We start from the raw sequence: 19,271 nt of genomic DNA on the forward strand, positions 1-19,271 counted from the left end.
CCCCCCCCCCTTGTCAGTCGGACGGACCGACCCATGCAAGCCGTGCCTGCATAACAAAAACATCGGCCAAGTCACGTAGGGGACGTCTGATCTAGCCTTCTTTGTCTCTCGCACGGTATCTGCGCTCAGGGTTTTTGGGCTTTCGGACATATATAAAAAAAAAAAAGAGAGAAGGCTAGCGCAATCTACCGGTACCTACAGTAGTACCCGCGCAACCCCTTCTGCCCCCTCCCCCCACCACCACCACCACCCCTCTCTCTCTCCGACCGACCGACCGCCGGCTTTTTTGCTTTGGAACGGATGTTTGCAAGATCTCCCGAGACTAGGTGATCCCAGGGTTGCTGCTCAAAACCCCGCCAAAGTCTAGGGTCCATGTGACTCGGTAACTTCCCCATCATCCCAAATATTCATTGGAGAAAACCCATCGTCTGGTCTTGGATACCCGAAGGTCGGACTGAACATATATGCAAGTGCTTTTATCAGACGCTCCAGCTGTGGATAGTGCAAAATGTGAGGTTTTCATGGTCCATTGGATTCATCATAGTAATACACAGGCCGGCTTGCGACCAAACTACCGATCCAGCTCTCTCTGGTGGTTATCCCCAGAATACACCGTGGCGTGCCCTTCAACATGTGGTATCAGTCTGATGTTTCCCGCTGTTACAGAACGCCTCGACCCCCGCCGTATTCCGCAGAGAGTTTGGGGGACAAAAAAAAGAAAAGAAAAAATCCCCAGTATGAAGGTAGACAAATCCAGTGTAGATAGATGGCTTGGTGATAGGTCCCATTTGTTGCCAAGTGATTTGTTTGAGCTCTAAGACCAACGTTAAAAGCTTCAAATAATGAAAAAGCATGGGGCTTATTCGCCCATTCCCACACAAACAAGGAAAATCGTCGCAAAAAAGAGAGATAAAAGGAACGCCAGTAAAGCATAGAATAAAACCAGAATCAAACAAAACAATAGGCCAATGAAGAATAGTCCTTCATGAAGATTGTTGTGTATACGCTCAGTAAAAGTACAAGGCCTAAATGCCATGGGTATATGTGCGGTAGATGTATGCGGCGGCCGTAATCGTCCTTGAACGATGGAATTAAAAATAATCAACGCCTTAATATGACTGCTTTTTTGTCGACAAAAAAGAGAAGAAAAGGGGGGTTATGGGCTCCCAAAATAACCCATGTCCCAGTGATAGTGAAGAGACGAGCCGGACAGTTGTGTGTGCTCGCCGTAATCCATATTGAAAAGAGAGATATAGCGCCACCCAACCTGGTGCATACCGTATGTGTTGGTTGACAATGCTTTTGCACCGAGAAAGCCTATTCGTCGCTCAGGAAACGTCCACAGCTGCTCAGCCCCAGATGGGTGCATTCCTATAAGCTGGAGAGTTGTAGCTGTGAAGAATGCGGTACGGGACTCCCTGGCCCGACTGGCCATTAGCAGGTCCTGCCAGAGTCATACTTCTATTCCGACCGTGAGCCCGAGGAACGTATGGGTGGTACCGCCCACCAAGTTGTTGTTCTTGCTGCTCCCAGTGCTGTTGGAATTGCTGCGATGGACCGCGGCTCCACTTGGGATCGAAGTTTGGAGATGACTGCTGCTTAAGAATCCCCCGCTGCTGGTTTGCGTGGGCAGGAGGGGGTCGCACTGAGTTCTGAGAGGCAAAGTCCTGGCCGAAACGAAGGTCTGGGCCAGCGCGATGCGAGGAATTAGGCCTGGGATATGCTCCTTCACCAGACGTGGAGGGCCGTCTCCGGGCTACGCTATCCGCGGGTAGCTCTGCAATGAACAATTCAGTGTTGTTCACTTGACCTATTGACGTGTGTCGCTTGTTGAAGCTGCTGGTATGGTCACTTCTGATAGGCCAATCGGGTGCCATAAACTGAGGGTGACTGGTAGACGATGCGTTCAGAGGCAAATGTGAAGGCTCAAGACTGCCCAAAAGCTGCTGCTGGGGCCTGTTGCGACCGTATGACAAGGGTGACTGCCTAAGAACCTCGTGACTTACGGCCCGTCGAGACGAACTGGCCGGCATATCAGAATGTGCCTGAGCAGGCGGCGTCGACAGTGCTCGCAGCGGCTGGGATACTCCGGTACTTGTCTGATTTCGCGTCTTCATGCTAACCGGCGGAGGAGTAGTGGTCTTCTTCTTCCGCATGCTTTCCGAGACCAAAGGACTCGGAATCGATGCAGGTGATTGTGGCATAGAATTATCCATTGGCCCAAAGCTTGAGAGAGTAGGAGAAGGTGACGCCCAGTTCTTGATGCTCCAGCTGCGCTCCACCTGGGATGTCAAACTTTTCGCCCTACCAGTCGGTGAGGGGAACAAGCCATGCAATCTACCTTCTTCGGTAATTGCCCTGGCTTCTGTTTCATACGTTTTGTTGCCCATATTGCTGCTAGGAGCAGAATAGGCGATGGGCTCGGGTTCGGCCGTAGGAACACTGTCTGCCGGGGCTTCAGGCCCTTTCTTGTAGAACTGGGTACTCAGTATCCTCTTTACACTCTCGCCCCGACTAGGAACCGGTTTCCTGGGAATACTAGGGGTTCGCGTAGGCTTTGGTCCTATCTGGTCTGGCTCAACAACAGCCTCGGATTCGGGAAAGGTAGCCAGTCCGAGAGTAGACGGTGCAAACGTATGTCTATGGTCCACAGCGGTGCGTGGCTGCGAATCCACAGTACTGGAGCTGGCAGAGTTTGATGAAGGAATGTAAGGAAGAGGCTCTTTGGCGCTAGCATGTACCTCCAGGCTTCCCACGCTGATAATGGTTTTGAGGGTATCCCTGCTCCTCTGTGGCCTAATTGCCAGCCTCTTTGTTGTCATGGGGAAAAGCCCAGAGTGGGTACGCAAGTTCCTTCGCATCTGTTTTGGAACTGGCGGGATGTCGGTCTCTTCAGCAACATGGGTGGCATGTGCCGTCAGCGTTTTAGACCGACCCGAGCTTCCGATGCTGAGAAACCTCTGTAATCTGCCAGGTTTGACCGGGCTACTGCCGATACTCAGAGCGGAGCCAGAGTGTTCCGAAGTTGCGCTGTGTGGCGATTTTGGGGACTCAGCTGGGACGGGAACAACCTGCCAGGTACGTGAACTGCTAGACGAAGAATTGGTGTCCTGCTTAATATCGCGAGCGTCTGGTTGGCTTGCAGCATTTCCAGTCTGCTGGCTGGTCACTACTTGGCCTGATTTCGAGGAGCTTTTTCTACCTAGAACACTCGCAGGGAAATCTTTAGGAGGCGGCGGTGGCGGCGGTGGTGATCTCAAAGGCTCAGCAGCTGTTTCTGGTTTGGAGACTTCAAAGGAGCCATCCAGTTTCAAGTCTGGAACAGGAGCCTCGAGAGCTGATCCGGCGGATGACATCCTCCTCAAAGCCACTGTCCACGAACGGTCACCTTCAGCGTTTGTCTTCGAAGGCCCATCTCGCAGCGAACGCAGAGAAATGTTGGAGCTGTAACCCGAGTCCGTCTTGCTAAGTGGCTTCTGAGGGGTGGGATACTCCGAGTTCGGGCTTGACACAAATCCACTATCTGACCGCGAGATTCCTCTTGCCTGGTTTAGATTTTCGCTTTTGGAATCGCGTTTCGCATTCGGATCCAGGCGCAAGTCGAGCTTCTCTACCGTTGAGTACTCGGGTTGCCCATCGTCGTCAAAAAGGTTGTCCTCTACCGCATTAATCCTCGATGTTGTCTGTAGCCAGGGGCTATCCGGGGATGCTCTGAATGTTGGCGCGTTGGAGTCATAGAGCTGGTTCTCTGCTATCGTCTCAGGAAGCTCCGCAGTCGATTCAATAAAATCTACGCTGGATCGGGTAGTCATCTTAGTAACGTGCCTAGACCTTGAACCTGGCATAATTCCACCCATGTCTCCCACAACATCGGTCTCCGAGTCGCCATATGATTCCACTGCAGCGAGTGTCTGCGTGAAATAGCTTGAGTTGTTCTGCAGCTGCGGTGAGGACGGAGCTGGGGGGTTTATCATGTGTTTCTCGTCCGGCTCTGGGCTTGGAACAGGGCTAGCACATCCGTTCGTGATCCTCAAAGTTCCCAACTTGAAAGCTCCAATGGTTTGATAGTCGCCTTCGCAAGGCGTAACAAGCCCCAGCGGCTCATCTGGGTCACGGAGGCGAGGCATGGGAGGCATTTCTTCCGACATTGGTGTGGGAGGTGGCGGCATCGATTTCACACGACCTTCAATTTCGAATGACGGCTGGCGCGAGAGGTTGCTCGGGGTGGGAGGATGGCTAAATCGGTAGTTCACTGACGGTGGCCTGCTGCTGTTATGTCTCGTTGCAACACCAGGAGTCTGGATAACTGAGCGGCGCCTAACCGGGGTGTACATCGAGAGGTCGGAGTTGACTCGAGGAAGAGGCGAGTTCTCGGCTGGCTGTGCAGGATGTGAACTTTTCCAAGTCGTCTCCGACAAGACTGAAAACCGTTGCTCGGATGGGGCTGCTGAAACACCTACTGAGCCCTCTTCCTGCCTGGACGCGTCTGGGTCGTCCTGGACGAGGTTAAGAAGTCGCTTTGCGTCGTAAGTCTTCAGATTGTAGTGCCATGAGGTTCGATTGTCATTGATATGCCAGCTGCTGTTTGTGAGGTCTTGGTCAGCACGCTTGTATTCGAGGATCATTACGTTAAAGAGGCCCACGCACTTTCCTGGGGCGGCTTCGTCGAGATATGACGATTCGCTTGGCCCAAGAAATATGGACATGCGATTCGGAGGCAAAGCCACACCCTGACCCTCAATGGGTGGTAACGGCGGAGTTGAAGTCGCCATTATAGTGTTCCGTCTCTCCGGCTTCGCACGTCGCTTGGTCTCGGCTGACGACGATTTTGATCTGAAGATGCTTCGTCTGTTTCGGTCCTTCCTCTGCTTCTCATCGGTCGTCAAGTCTTGTCTACTGCCAGCATCGGACAATGGCTCGCGGCCAGCGGACAGTAGATTGAGCGCAGTGGTGCTGTTTTGGCGTGTGGGAAGTGGCACTGAGTGGTCAAACGAAGCTACAGATGGCGACTGTCCTGCCGGCATGGTGTAGCGACGAGCTGGGTGGCCACTCGCCAAAATGAGACCGGGGGTCGAGGCTGAGGAAAAGAAGCGCATGTCGTCGTCGTTTGCATCGTATCGCTGCTTGACCAGCTTCGCGGGGGCCTTTCTCTCGTAGTCGGGCCCATGGCTAGACTCTGACGACTGGGTATTCCCCATATTTTAACTGAGTGGGTGAGTGTGAAGCCTGGACCTGGCAGGAACAGCAAATGTGCTGCTGTTGGGTGGCCAAACACGCAAGAAGCGGCTTGAAATTGGCTATACGGGTGTTGAAACTGCCATGCCCGCAAATCACCCTGTCCCAGGGGTCGTGCCCAGAGACTACCACCACCAGACAGTTCAGACACAAGGACCAATTCGAGGAATAGTGGCAACGGCGATGCGGAATAACGCCTTAGTTCATGTAGCAGCCACACCCAGCAGATTCCGCCTATATGCACACGATAGCACTAGGAGGCAGGCGGGGAGATAAATTTACGGCCTGCTGTTGTTGACGGGTAGGGGAGAAATTGCAGGGCCGTTTGTCTGAGAAAAGAGGCGGCAGACGTTTTACAGAGGAGCGGGAGGAAGAAGGGTGAAGGATAAGAAAGAGTTGCACCAAAGAAGTGAAAAGAAAAGAGTTAGTGTCGGTTCAGGAGCCCCGCCTGGACGTACGAGGAATGGAGAGTAGTGGTGTTTAAGGTGGTTGGCGGGCGCAATTAGAAAAACGGAAACCAGCCGGAGACGTAGGGTAGAAAGACCGTGGTTGGTTGTAGGTCTGAGCCGGCCTGCTCGGTTTGGTTTACTTTACTTGGCCAGGAACCTCACCCAGCGGAAAAAGAGGTGTGGGCTCGCGATGATGCAGAGGCTGAGCCTTTAGCTGTCAAGGAGCGGAGCTTGCATTTTTGGGGCTGGGGCCAGGTCCAGGGCAGTTGCCGGGGTCTTTGTCAGGTCTCGGTTTAGGTACTGTACACAGTACGTACTCTGTCGGGGAACAACGCCCAGAAATTTCGCGGGCTGGTTGGCGGTTAAGGTGTGCCGGTCACTAACCTGCATTAGAACGCAAGTCAGGTACCGAATCGACCTTATTAGTCGTGATACAAGTAATTTAGCTAAGATGGTAATAAGATAAAATGAATAAAACACGTACGTCACTACATAAACCCATCATGTCAAGTTGTGACATTCTACCGTAAGGACAACGAGACGAATAAATTTATTGACAGCAGAATCAATCCAGATGATTAAAATCCGTGACCCTGGCCAAGCCTCGTCTCAAGCTCTTTGAGGTTCCAGTTTTTGCAGCAGAAAAAAAAAAAAAAAAAACCAGCTGGGTTATCAGCCATTTACTGGTTGGCGTTTGTTCCGTGTGTCGGTCAATGATCATTGAAGCATCAGAACATGCAAGGGTGTGGCCCGCCAAGCCAGGCTTTTTTGTCTACTGCTACATGCACATACAGAGTAGCACAGATTACAAGGAATGAGCCAGGGAGGGGCTTCAAATGGCGACATTCGCTGACTATGAGGCGTCGGCGTTCAATTTGCTGTACCGTACAAAAATTCTTGTTTGTTCTGCAGAGCGACAAGATCCGTCTAGACCACTCCGCAAGTGGGCATTGTCATGCCCATTCTCCGCGTGAATTACCCGCTTTGATAGCAGATTGTATTTATGATAATTAATGATCGGTCAATGACGAAAATGGCTCCATCTCAACACGACTGGATTTTGTGAAAGGACGATGAACCCACCGGGGGGAAAGGGCCGACCATCATCCAATATATCAGACCTACTGCGCATCAAGCAGGTCTGAGAGTACCGCGTAGGTTTGTATATTTATGTCCTTTTTTACGCGGTGAATACCTAACTTCACAACAAAGGAACGTGGGAAACATCCTATTTGATCGATGCGTCGCATATGCATACTAGTGGACTCGGGCTTCTTGTTTTCCCTGGTTTGTTTGGAAATAACTGACTTTTACTGTACTAGGCTAGCATATCCGTTTGGCTGGGCATGAGGGGGGACAAGATATGAAAAGAGGAGAACAAGCAGTTGATCGCGATGATTCGGACTCCTCTAACCAGAGATGGCGCCGACAAGTAAACACAGACCCACACAAAACTTGACATTGTCGCAGCCAGGCAGTAGCTCTACGAAAATACGGAGTAGATGCTCTCTCTACTCATTGCTTAGCATACCGTACAAAGAGAGGAACGAAAGCCAGCCAGGTAGCTTATGACCGGTACTGTACTCCGCATACCACTTAATATTCGAGTGAAATATTACTTTTTGCTAGGTAGGCTTGGTGAACCAAATCATTTAGAATAGCGGTTCCATCAAATTTGTGTCAACCAAAAAGCAGGGTTTCTCCCCAGGGACAAATCCTGTTTTCAAGACCACTCCCAGATTCCGATACGACCATGCCAATTCCTTCGTCCATTTATGACCTATTACCAACGTGATGTGAGTAGTGGGTGAGTGCGACTTGTTGCAGACATCTTTGTCTGGGTCATTATTCACCAACCAATACTCAAAGGGGGTTTAAGCCTGTAACAAATTGCATTCGCACCAGTCGCACATACATACTGTGGGATTAGGATATCTTTTACTGTACCAACCTACGTAGTGTGCCGTAAATGGAAAAAAGGCAACTCAAACTGGGTAAGGACTTTGGTTCTGTGCTGACAATCAAAACGGGACGCACGTCCATCCAACTACCTCTACCCATGAAACTAGGGACGGGCTTTTTTTTTTTTTCAAATCTGCTGAGCACCTTGTGTACCGTACAGTGGTAAAAGGTTTTGACGGACGGTCATGTTCATCTAGCCCGCCCCGTCGGATCTACCTGAGCAGTTAGTTGCTACTACGCTACGGAGTAAATTCGACGGCGATTGGACGGGGCTTCCCTGCCAATGAAGATTGAGAGGATGGGAGTCTGGGTCGGGCTCCGCTGTTTCTTTTTGGGCTCAGCCAAGCGCGGCGGCTGACAGGCGGCCCTTGAGGCTCGGTTTGTTTCATATTGCTGCGAGTAATTTTGGCTGTGTAGCAAAAATCTCATGCCTTCGACTTTGTGGCAGATGAATCAGCATGTACTGTACGTTAATGACTTGTAACAGCCTTTTTGGATATAACAAATCGTCCAAGTTGATTACTGATTAATCGTAAACTTACCAGTACTATACCTAATGTACCCAAGGTACCAACCTACCTTATCTGTCACCGAGGCCAGATAACAAAAGAAGCGATGGTACAGTACCGTAGGATGAAGAAAACAAACCACCGAATGCACGCCGACTCGAAGTCAAGGAACATGGATCTCCCAATGCCATCCATGCCAACCGCAGGCGCAGGCGGGGTAATTGGACGCCACAACCCTTTGCAGACTGTTTTCCCGGTACGTTGTTGCAAGCACGGGAAAGCCTCAGCGGTCACCTCATCCTCCCACCGCCGAATGGGCGTTTTCTGCAGGGTACGGATTGAAATACCGGGAAATTCTCAAGGAAGCATAAACGACTTGCTCGCATTAACAGTACCTATACATGGCTAGGTCTATCAGTTCTAGCACATGCATACGCATCGAACTGTCCGAGAGACAAAAAAAAAAAAGAAAATGAAAATGAAAATGAGAGCAAGAGTAACCACATTGACCCAGAGCCTCGGGCTCGCCCCCGAGACAAGCCTCAAATCATACGACGCCACGGCAAACGTGCGCCCCTCTCACCGACTTTGCATTCCAGCAAGAACGAAGACCAATTGTGATCGCGATCTCGGCACTTTACTTATCCGTGGGTTTGATGGGTTTAGGTAAAGTACCGTGGTACTTACTTCGTACCATCTAACGGAGCGAAATAGGTGGGACTGGGCTCCATTTGTCGTAAGTGAAGATCATTAATGGGGCCTTTGTCGCTTGCGCGTCTCCATCCACCAGTATCCGTTTGTGTTAATTAGGTAGTTCTACGGATAAATGAGAATGCTTGCAATTTGAGCGGGAACAGTTTTTGTTTCCTAACTATAGCGCAAACCTTACTACGTACTATGTAGTACTTAACCTACAAGCTTAGTACTTGTAGATAGTATGACAACTCCGTTAGTCTCCGTAGGTAGGTAGTTTTCCATTTTCGCGATCGATCTAGCCCTTGGTTCTAGAGATTGCGGCAATAGTACCAGACCCAAAAAGGGCAACGCCTGGTCTCGATTTCAAGAGGAACTGGCACGGACTTGGCTACAGCGTAGCAGAAACCCGGCCCCCACGTTGGTTTCTTTCTCTCCACATACTAATCGTCAATCTTTCGACCCATTATCGCAGAATAGACGTCATACGTTACAGTCGAGTATTTTTTATTCTTCCACACATTGTGCGCCAACTGCTTTTCCATTCTTGCCATTGTCTGCAAAGGCCTTGGTAAGTCCTGCAGATTTGCAGATTATCAGACGACATCGTGGCGTCTAGAGAAATCAAGATCGAAAAGTTGAGTTCCCAAGTACAGTAATCCTTCATATGTCGGTAACGACACGGTTTGAGACGGGATAGCGATTGGGAAATGGAAAACAGGGTTATTGCTCCAGTCATGACCGCACGGGCTTTTTTTGCCCTGCTTCCTAACTGGTAAGGTAGGTATGCATCATGTAGCCTTGACTCTTTGTCTCTCTATCTCGGTTCCTTCACATTCTTCTTTGCACCAGTCGCATGGACTGGAAAAACACCATGAGCTTAAAAAAAAGGTTTCGAATATGAGTTCGATAGTCGCGAATCCCCCTCTTGCCCCTATATCCGTATCTGTAATTGAGTTCACGGTGTCGCATGGCCTCCACCCGCTATGTGCCGTCGGACTTGAACGCGCTAACGTCGAAAATCTGAGTCGCGACCGGGTTTGAGGCAACAGGGCGAGGACTTTTATTCGCGTCACTAATGCATCTTTTCAATTCAAGACAGATAAACATGGCTGGCCAATATGGTTGGTCTTGCGTTTAAACTGCGCTCGTAAGCAAACCAATTTCCTAGTCCCATCAACTAGCTACAGTAGCAAGAGTAGGTAGGTAGCTTGGATAGGTCGATACAAGCTCCCCCCCCCCCCCCCCCACAGCCAACCGCAGTAGATACTATTAGATCGCTTCCTCATTGCCGGTACTCGTTTAGACGATGATCAGTCCCAGTCCAATCCAACTATAGTAAAGGCTGCGAGAAGCCTCGTCCCGCCCGGCAGGCGAGTGTTGATCGATTTACTGCTTGTCCTTTAACTACCCATGTGGTATATGGTGTGATGATCAGTAAATGGAACTACGCCGGTGCGGAACCTTATCGATGCCTGCCCGAAAGGGGATGGATTCAGCCGACTGCAGGTAGAAAGAAGACCGAAAGCAGCTCTCAGCATCGTCTCTTTTTTTTCTTTTCTGATCTTGTTGCCCTTGTCTTCTCCACTCGCCTAGCCTTGTGCCCGCAAAAGACGTACTAACTAGCCCGATGAGGTGCATTGCGCCGCTTGACTTCACTATCTGGCATGGAGACGACTCTTACTCTTTCATGTCTGTATGTACTGTTGCTATTCACTGTTTGTATTCTCACTGTCCTGAGCGGCTTCTAGACTTGACTAAGCTCCTGACTCCCCCCGTCATACGTCTGTTACTTAAGTCAATTCAAGACAAGACATCAGATAAAGATTTTAACCAGTGTTTTCACATGGATGAGGTCACTTCTAGGTTCAAGGTACGCAAACATTCGAATTCGATTCAAACCCTGCGCGCTAACTGTGTACCTTAGACATGCGTCTTTCTCGATCTGGTCTTATTCCATGACCTTCATTTCCCCAACTCGTAAGAGTATATCCTTTTCTGGACACATCAGCTCCATGTAGCCCATGCAGTCATTACGGACTAACCCTTGAAACTCCCTCTTGAATCGAATTGTCACAGGTTTTTGTTTATTTCCTTTTTTTTTTCTCTGTTCGGTGGTTCTATAACCCCCAAAAACTTTCTTGCGCTTCGATCATCTGCCACGTCTTCCTCCTCCCCGACGCACACCTTGCCGGTTACAGCAGTAGACTTGCGCGTCGACCGGGAAGGTGTCACTGTTACTGCCGGGCGGCGAAATCTTTTTTTTTTTTTTTTTGTCGCTTTCCCCCTTTTTTTCCAGGGTCCTCCGTGGCACAATGTGTTTCTGGAATATCTCCAGCGCCCACGTCCCGTAACTGCTAGTGCAACCAGTTTCAATGTCATCCGAACCCCCAAAAAGTCGTCCAGAAAAGAGCCGCAATTCATTGCCGCTTTCGGGCCGGTGGGTAATGGAGGCTCTTTTTTTTTCCTTCGGGGCTAGATCATTGTTCCCTTGTTTTTGCGCCCGACTTTTCAATACACATCCTTGTTTGGGGATTCGTCCCAGGTGTAATATGGCGGACTTTCCGGGAGATGGGTAATTTTGCCAATGTTGCTCTTTCCGTATCTTTAGGCTTGGTGCGCCTGCTCGTGGGGGCTAGTTTCTCGTTCTGGACTGTCGTTTTTGACCTATTCATTGCAGTGATGCTGCGCTTTTCTTGGACTTCTGGGCACTTTGCCTAGGTAGGTAGAACTTGTGCTCTCTTGGTAGATTCCTGGGGGTTGTGACGTTAGTCTGCATCCTTCTTGGTCTGCGCCAAGTAGATGGTACAGATACGAGAAACGGACCAAGTCCTCCGAAACACCCACAGCCGATCCTGCGAATATCTCGGGGCTTTTGCAGGTGGAATGGTGAGATATATTTGAAGTTGACTTTGAGTGTTTTTCTGTTTGAACGTAGAGCCATACCCAAAACTGTTTTACCTATAGATTTTATAGATTCCTTGTTACTGCATCGCAGTAACTAAAAATTTTCCTGTTCAGGGTAATGCTGCCTGATCCGATTCCAGGCAGCCCTTGAACAACAAGCTTTGGGTGTTTGATCGGATAGATCCGAAACTACTAAATTAACTAGATATTTTGGGTATCGACAAAAATAGACCGGTGAGGATGCCCCAGACACCCACGACGAAGGAATATATCGACTAAAAACATAACACAGCCGTGCACTATCCGACTACCAACCGTGATAAATTGATGCTGGTACCAGGCCTCTCGAACACTGCCTTGAGGCAGTTGGTTTGAATTGCGGCTTATATTGGTCCTAGCAATCCCCTGCAGCATGTTACTACATTAATCCTTCCTTGTTGTCCTTGACTCCAATGATGAATAAAAAAACAATAAAATGATCAAAAAGAGCAAATATGGCATGCTTCACGTATGTTTCCAAGTCACAAGAGGAGTATTGAGAGTAGGGGAATGTGAACAGGCTATAGGAGTACGTTTTGCACACAGTAACCAATAAAAAGCCGTATAGAGTACTTTGTTTCAGTGACAATGTCGGCGGACAGCATAGTCACTATGATCTTTTCAATCTGGGCCTCATTGGCTGCTTGATCTTGTAACAGAAACAGGCCGATTTGTTCATCGCAACCCCGTACAACGGCCTCTTGGCAAAACCTCCATAGGTTCTTCTCTTACAGGATCAATATCTCGACAATAAGGAGGATCTAACGAACCTTCAACAAGAAGTAATAAACGCAATCGTACTGACCAAGGCATTTGGCTCTGTCCTTCCTACTGACTTTGTAGGAGAGACATCTTTCTGTGAAAAGCTATATCTGGCAGTCCGTCGCCGTGAACAAGGACGCAGTCACGCACGAGAGTTTTTATATCTGAGCAGGCTTCTATTGATACACCTTATATTCATAGCTAATCGTTACGCCTCCAGCCCATGAAGTCAACCATAGACAGCCTACTGGGATCTGCGATCTCTTATATCTGTGATCATCTTGCTAATCTCCTGTGAAGACTGCTGTGCAACAGAATAAAGATCCATGAATACGAAGGCAATTTCGGTGATTTGATGGTCCCGGAACCGAATCAAACGCCCGATTACATACCAGAGGGCTTTGGTGTGGCCGATGAAGTCCTCAAACACGGTTTGAAATATAAGGACAGTTGCAACTGAGTCTGTAAAGGGGGATTTCAGTATATTTGCAGCCCACTAAAGACCTTGGCTCGAATCACGCAACTCCACAACCTTGGGCGGTCGGGTTTCTTCGATACTGTGAGATGGCGGGAATTGTAACCGACGGATACTTATGAGAATACTTCTGTTTTGAAAGACGCTCTGGCAGTAGGAAGTTTTAAGCTATTAGATCAGCCTGACTGTCGTCAGATGCCGAGTGAAATAATATGTGGTATCAGACGTACTTGTGGGTGCTATCTGGCGCATCAATGACTAGATAGCAGGCCAAGTGTAACTATAAGTGATAAGAAGAAGAACTTGCGAAACAATGCCATCTGATACAAAGGACAGCCCAGGAGAATATGAGAGTACGGTGGTGAGCGGTGTCCCTGTTACCGAGCTGGACCATGTCTCTAGTATGTTCGCTTGTGTCATCGATTATCTCTCGCTTTTTGTTGAGTCTTTGCTCTGTGTATGCTTTCTGCTAACTATCAGTGCCCGCACAGAAGCCAGGCTATAGGTAGTGATATTTTATGTATACTCATGACCACCAAAACCTCGCTTGTAGACACACTCAGGAGACCTTCCTAGCAGAGCCGAACTTTCCGCGCCTCTGATAGCTTCCCTGCCACTCTGTCTCTTTCTAGATTCATTTGTATTAGCGAGCTTGGTGGGGTTGCTCAGGCCTCTGATAATTAGTATAGAACTGAGCCACCCGGCGTGCTATTGACGTTAACAATGTGAGCAAAGCATTGGGATACCATAGTAATCGCCTGCAAACTATAAGCATTTTATTGTAGCACTTCCCAGAACACTACGCGAAGAGAAGGATCTGTCCAGGCATACCTCCAGGCTGACAACATTGCTATTCATTGCTTGACCATGGGCGCAACTGGGAAAGGACAATTCAGAGCACATGTGATATTTGGATATAGTATATTCGACGTAGAAATTGAAGCGAGCTGATATAATTCGCGGCGATACATCATGTCACAGTAGGTGGCTGGCCAGCCATTTGACCTCTTGTCAATTACAAGCATTATCTTTGGGAGCTTTTCTGGGCCAAAGGGGATGTTTCTCAGCCTTTGTCATCTGTAGGGCATATCTTCTAGGATAGAGCTTCTGATAATGCCGAGTGAAATCTCGAGCTCGAAGAGACCGCAAACATTAAGATGCAAAAACATTATTACATCGCTAGTAGCCAGAACTACGTACCAGCGCAAAAGCCCTTAGAGCCCAGCTCTTGAAGGCCACATACAAGCCGTGATACAGATACCGATGGATCAAAGAGCTTCGGGATCACCTAAAATAGACCGACACAAGACATAGTGACAGCGGGTAGCCGCATATTACCTCGAAACTTTATGGATATTATTATCCCTCCTTTTGCTTCTTCGTTTTATTTTTCTTCTTCCTTTTTTCTCTTTTCTTTTCCCCCAGTGGGTAATTCTCGACCGCGAACTGCATACAAGGTTTATCTAGTCCCCAGGAGTTAGCCTGGTAACCGATATAAAATGCTCAGAGAGAAACAATACTGGAATGTCCCTGAGCATGATATCAATTGGCTTTGGTCAGTTTGGGGCCATCATAAAAAAATAAAAAAATAAAAACTAAAAAAACTAAAAATTCAAGCAAATAACAGCATAACCCTGACCAAAATTTTTTATTGCCCCTGCCACTGGCGAAGCTGGACCACGACCTAGGTCAGAAGGAAAGAAAACCCTGAACAGATAAATACGATGTACATGGATTTGCCTCCAAATGTCAAAACTAGAACCTGGATTATCGTTGCCTGCGGCCCCACTCTGAGCCCAGCAAGTTCGAGACTGGTGGATCTGAGTACTTTAATACCCCACTTATAGCCGTCAACAGCGTCATCGTTTCCAATCCTACCTCGTAAAATACAATAGCATCCGGCAGCCGAATCGAATTGAATTGAATCCAGTTGAATTCATTTTACCGGTAGAAGTGAGACAAATCTTTCGGCTATTGCAGTTCATCAACATCATCCACTCGAATCACCAATCATCTGGATATAATCATGTCGCGACGCGAAGAAGCCAAAGTGAAGTCTTGGGGATTCTCCCATGTATTTACCTGGACGGATGGACCGTACGTCTCGATTTAAACTGTTCTGCCCTTTGTAACTTTAATAAAGTGCCCAACGGTTCATGCATACAGTGCCGCAATATTGACATGCCGACCAGAAATGCACACTACACCCCACATACCCACAACGGTCTCACCACTCATCTCATCCTCGATGGCGAGCTGACCATCACCTACCCCGAGGATGAGAATCCCATCAAGGAGACGTTTGGCGTGGGCAGTCGGATCGATGTCGACGCTGGCCGCGTGCATGAAGTCTGGGTCGGCAAGGCTGGCTGCACCTACGTTATTGGAGAAAAGTGACGGGAAGGTGCATTGAAAGCAAGCCCACCGGACTTGGCCGGTTGATCTCGTTGCTTTTTAAGTAAAGACTAATTCTAAATGGTTGAGGACAATCCACACTTCTTCCATGCCTTGCATGCTCTCCAAACCCCATGCTGCCGCCGCATCTCTTTGTTGATTGTGGCTTGAGGATTAATACTACTGGTAAATGGTCTGGGCCTGTCGAGGCGCTGTGCACGCATTCCGGAGACGGGACGATCCCCCCCAGCCCTGTAAGACACAGCCTCAACCGCAACTTGGCAGGAAGAGGGAGATATCGAGAGGCTGTGAAAATACCTTCGTACGGAACAATTGAATTCTTGATGATACTCCGTATAAGTAAACGCATCGTGATACCCGCATACACGGAGAAAACGACAAGAGACTTGGAAGACTAGCATGAAGAATGATGGAGTAGTCTTACCGGATCCATTCTAGGCGACCGCGCAATTCCCCTCGGAAACAGCACTAGGATAACCGTGCTTGAACTTAGTACCTGGACTAATGATCTGTGACCTTGGTATCCCGTTTACATTATCCACAGGGTTCAAACAAGCAATATTATGGAGAGCCTTACTTGCTTACCTACCATCCATATTAAATGCTGAGCAAGCGAGAACCCAGCTGAACCGAACCTGAGCTGCTTGTCTGTCTTACTAGGCGGCAGTAAAAGCATGGAGCATTCCAACAGCACATCCCTGACTGCTGACACCTTCTCACGCGCTTGAATACCGACCTAGGCAATCACCTAGGTACCTACCTGCCTTACACACTGGAGCAGGGAGGCACAAAGAAAGTAAAAGACCCCAAACACACAACCCCTATTTCAATTCCTTTTGTTCCCTTTGTATCGTTCAACTTGCAGAATTGAATCTTGTAATTCTCGAGGATCTCTTCAATCAATCCACCGATTTCTATTCCCAATTGTAGCGGGGCCTCCCCCGCCCCAAACCGACAATCTGTACGCGATTAACCCCCCTGTCGCAGCCCTGCAGGCCCTGATCTGACTGTCGCCAAGAAGGCATCCACTCCAGCTTCTCGCAGTCTCGGTCCTGGGCAAGCTGCGCTTCGTCCCACCTTGATTGACAATGTGCTTCTCTGTAAGTTCAGCCCGTCCACCCAATTCTTTTGGGGTGTGCTCCCACTACATTTTTCTCTTCTTTTCCCTGTCAAAAGATGCGACGAACTTCTTCTGCCATCCGATCCATCCGAGGATCTCAAATGTTCTACATTCAATCGCAACGGCTGTACAATACGAGCAGCGCGCTCGCCGCCCTCGAATAGCACAAAGCCCCGATACAAAGTCAAAACGCTTACCCCACACGCGCCCACCCAGTTGCCCTGCCGAAAGGCTTCCAAGGTCGCCTCCGATAAGACCTCCGCGCGCTACAACATGCCGACGTTTGGTCGCCACCAGGACGCCGGCGGCGCGCTGCGCATGCTAGTCGACATGACCACAATGATAGCCCCGACCCAAGGCGGATTTCATAAGCCAAAAGCTACCGACCACATTGACAGCGCCCTCGACAGCAACATGACCATCTGCCCCGGATTCGAGAACCACATCTTTAGAATATTCAAAAGCCTGTGCCCGCCGGGCGCGATGAAAATATCCCGGGAGAGGTTCCAGGCCTTTCTGGAGGATGTCCAAGGGGATGTTGTGACAAAGCCTCTGGAGAAAGAGACGTATACTCTGTACGAATTCTTCGAGACGTGGTCGTACGTGTATCGTTTGAAGCCGCAAACCAAGATCGACCCGGAGCAGAAGGATCTGTCCAAGCCTATCAGCCACTACTTTATCAGCAGTAGTCACAACACATATCTACTTGGAAACCAACTGACCTCGGTCTGTTCGGTCGAAGCATACCAAACGGTAAGTGAAAGATGCAGACACCCTAGCTGTCTGGAGCTGCAAGATGTCGTCTGACTGAAACACTGCTGACATAAACGTTCCACAAACCATAGGCCCTTGAACAGGATTGCCGCTGTATCGAGATCGACGTGTGGAACAGTCCCTTACACGCAGCAGGCCTGCGAACTCCAAGCAGGTCCAAGTCGCCGCGACCAGGCCATAAGAGGCATTTATCAGCCTCATCGATAACGAGCGCATTCGAAGAACGTTTTGAATCTCTGAAGCAAGTTTTCACGGGCAAATCGTGCTCTAGTACCCAAACGACAACCAATAAGGCCCTCAAAGTCCCGCCTTGCGACCGCCGAAATAGCAACAACTTAGAGGTGCCTTTAACGAGGAACAGTGACACGACGTCCACGACGGGCTCCAACACTGCTGTGGATGATGCAGAGGATAATGATGTCTCCGAGACTCATGGTCACACGCGGTCACGGTCGCTGGCAAACCCATCCATGGAACCCGTAGTTATGCACGCGCATACTTACGGGCAGAGGGATTGGACTTTGAGCAACTCCATTGGTTTCCGGGATGTGTGCCGGACGATACGTAAAACCGCATTTGTCAAAAACCACCTGCCAATCATCATCAGTCTTGAGGTACACGCGGACGTGCAACAGCAAGACTTAATGGTGGAAATAATGCAACAGGAATGGGGAGATCATCTTTTGCAAGAGCAAATTTTTGGGTGTGATCCTAGGTTACGACTTCCGCGGTTGGAGGAGCTCAAGGACAAGATACTTATCAAGGTAAAGAAGGCCTCGGTTGTCGCCAACTCAAACGGCACTGCCGACTCGCTCGGCATACCACTCGCGGCACTCATCAGTGGCTCTGCGCCGCCGGGCACGAGCTCGGACGAGGAGGCAAGCCCGAAGCCCAAGATCTCGCCTCGACTCAGCAAACTGGCAGTATACACACACAGCAAGCACTTCGGAGGCTTCAGCACCCGGGTGGCCAAATCGCCATCTCATATATTTAGTTTGAGCGAGGGTAACATCAAGCGCTGGGCCAAAGAGGATCCTGAGGGCATGAAGTCGCATAACAAGTCGTTCCTGATGCGGGCGTATCCTGACCCAGTGTCGCGCGTTGACAGCGGCAACATGGACCCGACGTTTTGCTGGCGGCGTGGTGTGCAGATGGTCGCCATGAACTGGCAGACGCTGGACGGTGAGATGATGATCAACCATGCCATGTTTGCGGACCAAGCCGGGTGGGCGCTCAAGCCAGCGGCAATGCGTGGGCTCCCCGACGACTCTTTTGGGCCCAAGACTGTTGAGCTGCTGAGGATAACGGCGTTTGCGGGACAAAACATACGACCGGTCATTGACAAGACGGTGAGCTCTTTCGAGCCATCGATCAGCGTCAGTCTCTGCGTCGAGGGCCAGGACCCGATCAAGCATCACTTTCCGGGCCGGGAGACGAGCAACCCGGACTGGGGCCACGAGGGCAAGTCTGTCTGCTTCAAGGACGTGGCCAACGTCATGGAGCGCTTCAGTTTCGTCAAGATCAAGGTCGAGGACGATGGGGAGCTGTCCTCGTGGGCGTGCTATAGGCTCGATCGACTGCGGCGGGGCTATAGGTTTGTGGAACTGATGGGACCCCGAGGCGAGCGGACGGAGGGCAAACTGCTTGTCAAGATTGAAAAGGTGATGCGGTGAAAGAGGGCAAAGATCGCAAATACAATCCAAGGTCCATATTATTTAGGAATCGGGTTGGTGTAATTCTTTTTTGGATATTTCCTATGTTATGCTTGGCGCTAGCTCGGGTCGAAACAGCCACAGACAGGCTTTGGGATTTTGGTTGATGGGTTGGTTCTTTGTTAGTAAACTTTGGTTTTACTGTTCGATACCTCCAGTGTTATGTTTTTTTCTTCGTTGGATAATATAATTTTTTTTTTCATCCCATTGTCTGAGTGT

The 19,271-nt window shown here is 49.5% G+C and overlaps 3 protein-coding genes across 3 annotated transcripts; 2 read left to right on the forward strand and 1 right to left on the reverse strand.

Moving 5' to 3' along the window:
- Positions 1–1,349: 1,349 nt before the first annotated feature.
- Positions 1,350–5,198, reverse strand: PgNI_10725 (uncharacterized protein; the record flags this gene model as incomplete). Its single annotated transcript, XM_031130698.1, has 1 exon — positions 1,350–5,198. The coding sequence occupies one exon, from the start codon at positions 5,196–5,198 to the stop codon at positions 1,350–1,352; it is 3,849 nt and encodes a 1,282-aa protein (XP_030979998.1).
- Positions 5,199–11,724: 6,526 nt separating this feature from the next.
- PgNI_10726 (uncharacterized protein) lies at positions 11,725–12,089 on the forward strand (the record flags this gene model as incomplete). Its single annotated transcript, XM_031130699.1, has 2 exons — positions 11,725–11,989; positions 12,048–12,089. A coding segment is annotated over one exon (129 nt), but the record flags the coding sequence as incomplete, so codon positions are not given.
- A 2,647-nt stretch (positions 12,090–14,736) lies between these two features.
- Positions 14,737–19,259, forward strand: PgNI_10727 (uncharacterized protein). Its single transcript, XM_031130700.1, has 5 exons — positions 14,737–15,128; positions 15,224–15,424; positions 16,434–16,536; positions 16,783–17,319; positions 17,412–19,259. Exons 1-5 carry the CDS (start codon positions 15,058–15,060, stop codon positions 19,011–19,013), a joined length of 2,514 nt encoding a protein of 837 aa, XP_030979535.1. The 5' UTR covers positions 14,737–15,057; the 3' UTR covers positions 19,014–19,259.
- The last annotated feature ends 12 nt before the right edge of the window (positions 19,260–19,271 follow it).

The sequence above is a fragment of the Pyricularia grisea genome, chromosome VII (assembly GCF_004355905.1).
Source record: "Pyricularia grisea strain NI907 chromosome VII, whole genome shotgun sequence".
NCBI classification, from domain to species: domain Eukaryota; kingdom Fungi; phylum Ascomycota; class Sordariomycetes; order Magnaporthales; family Pyriculariaceae; genus Pyricularia; species Pyricularia grisea.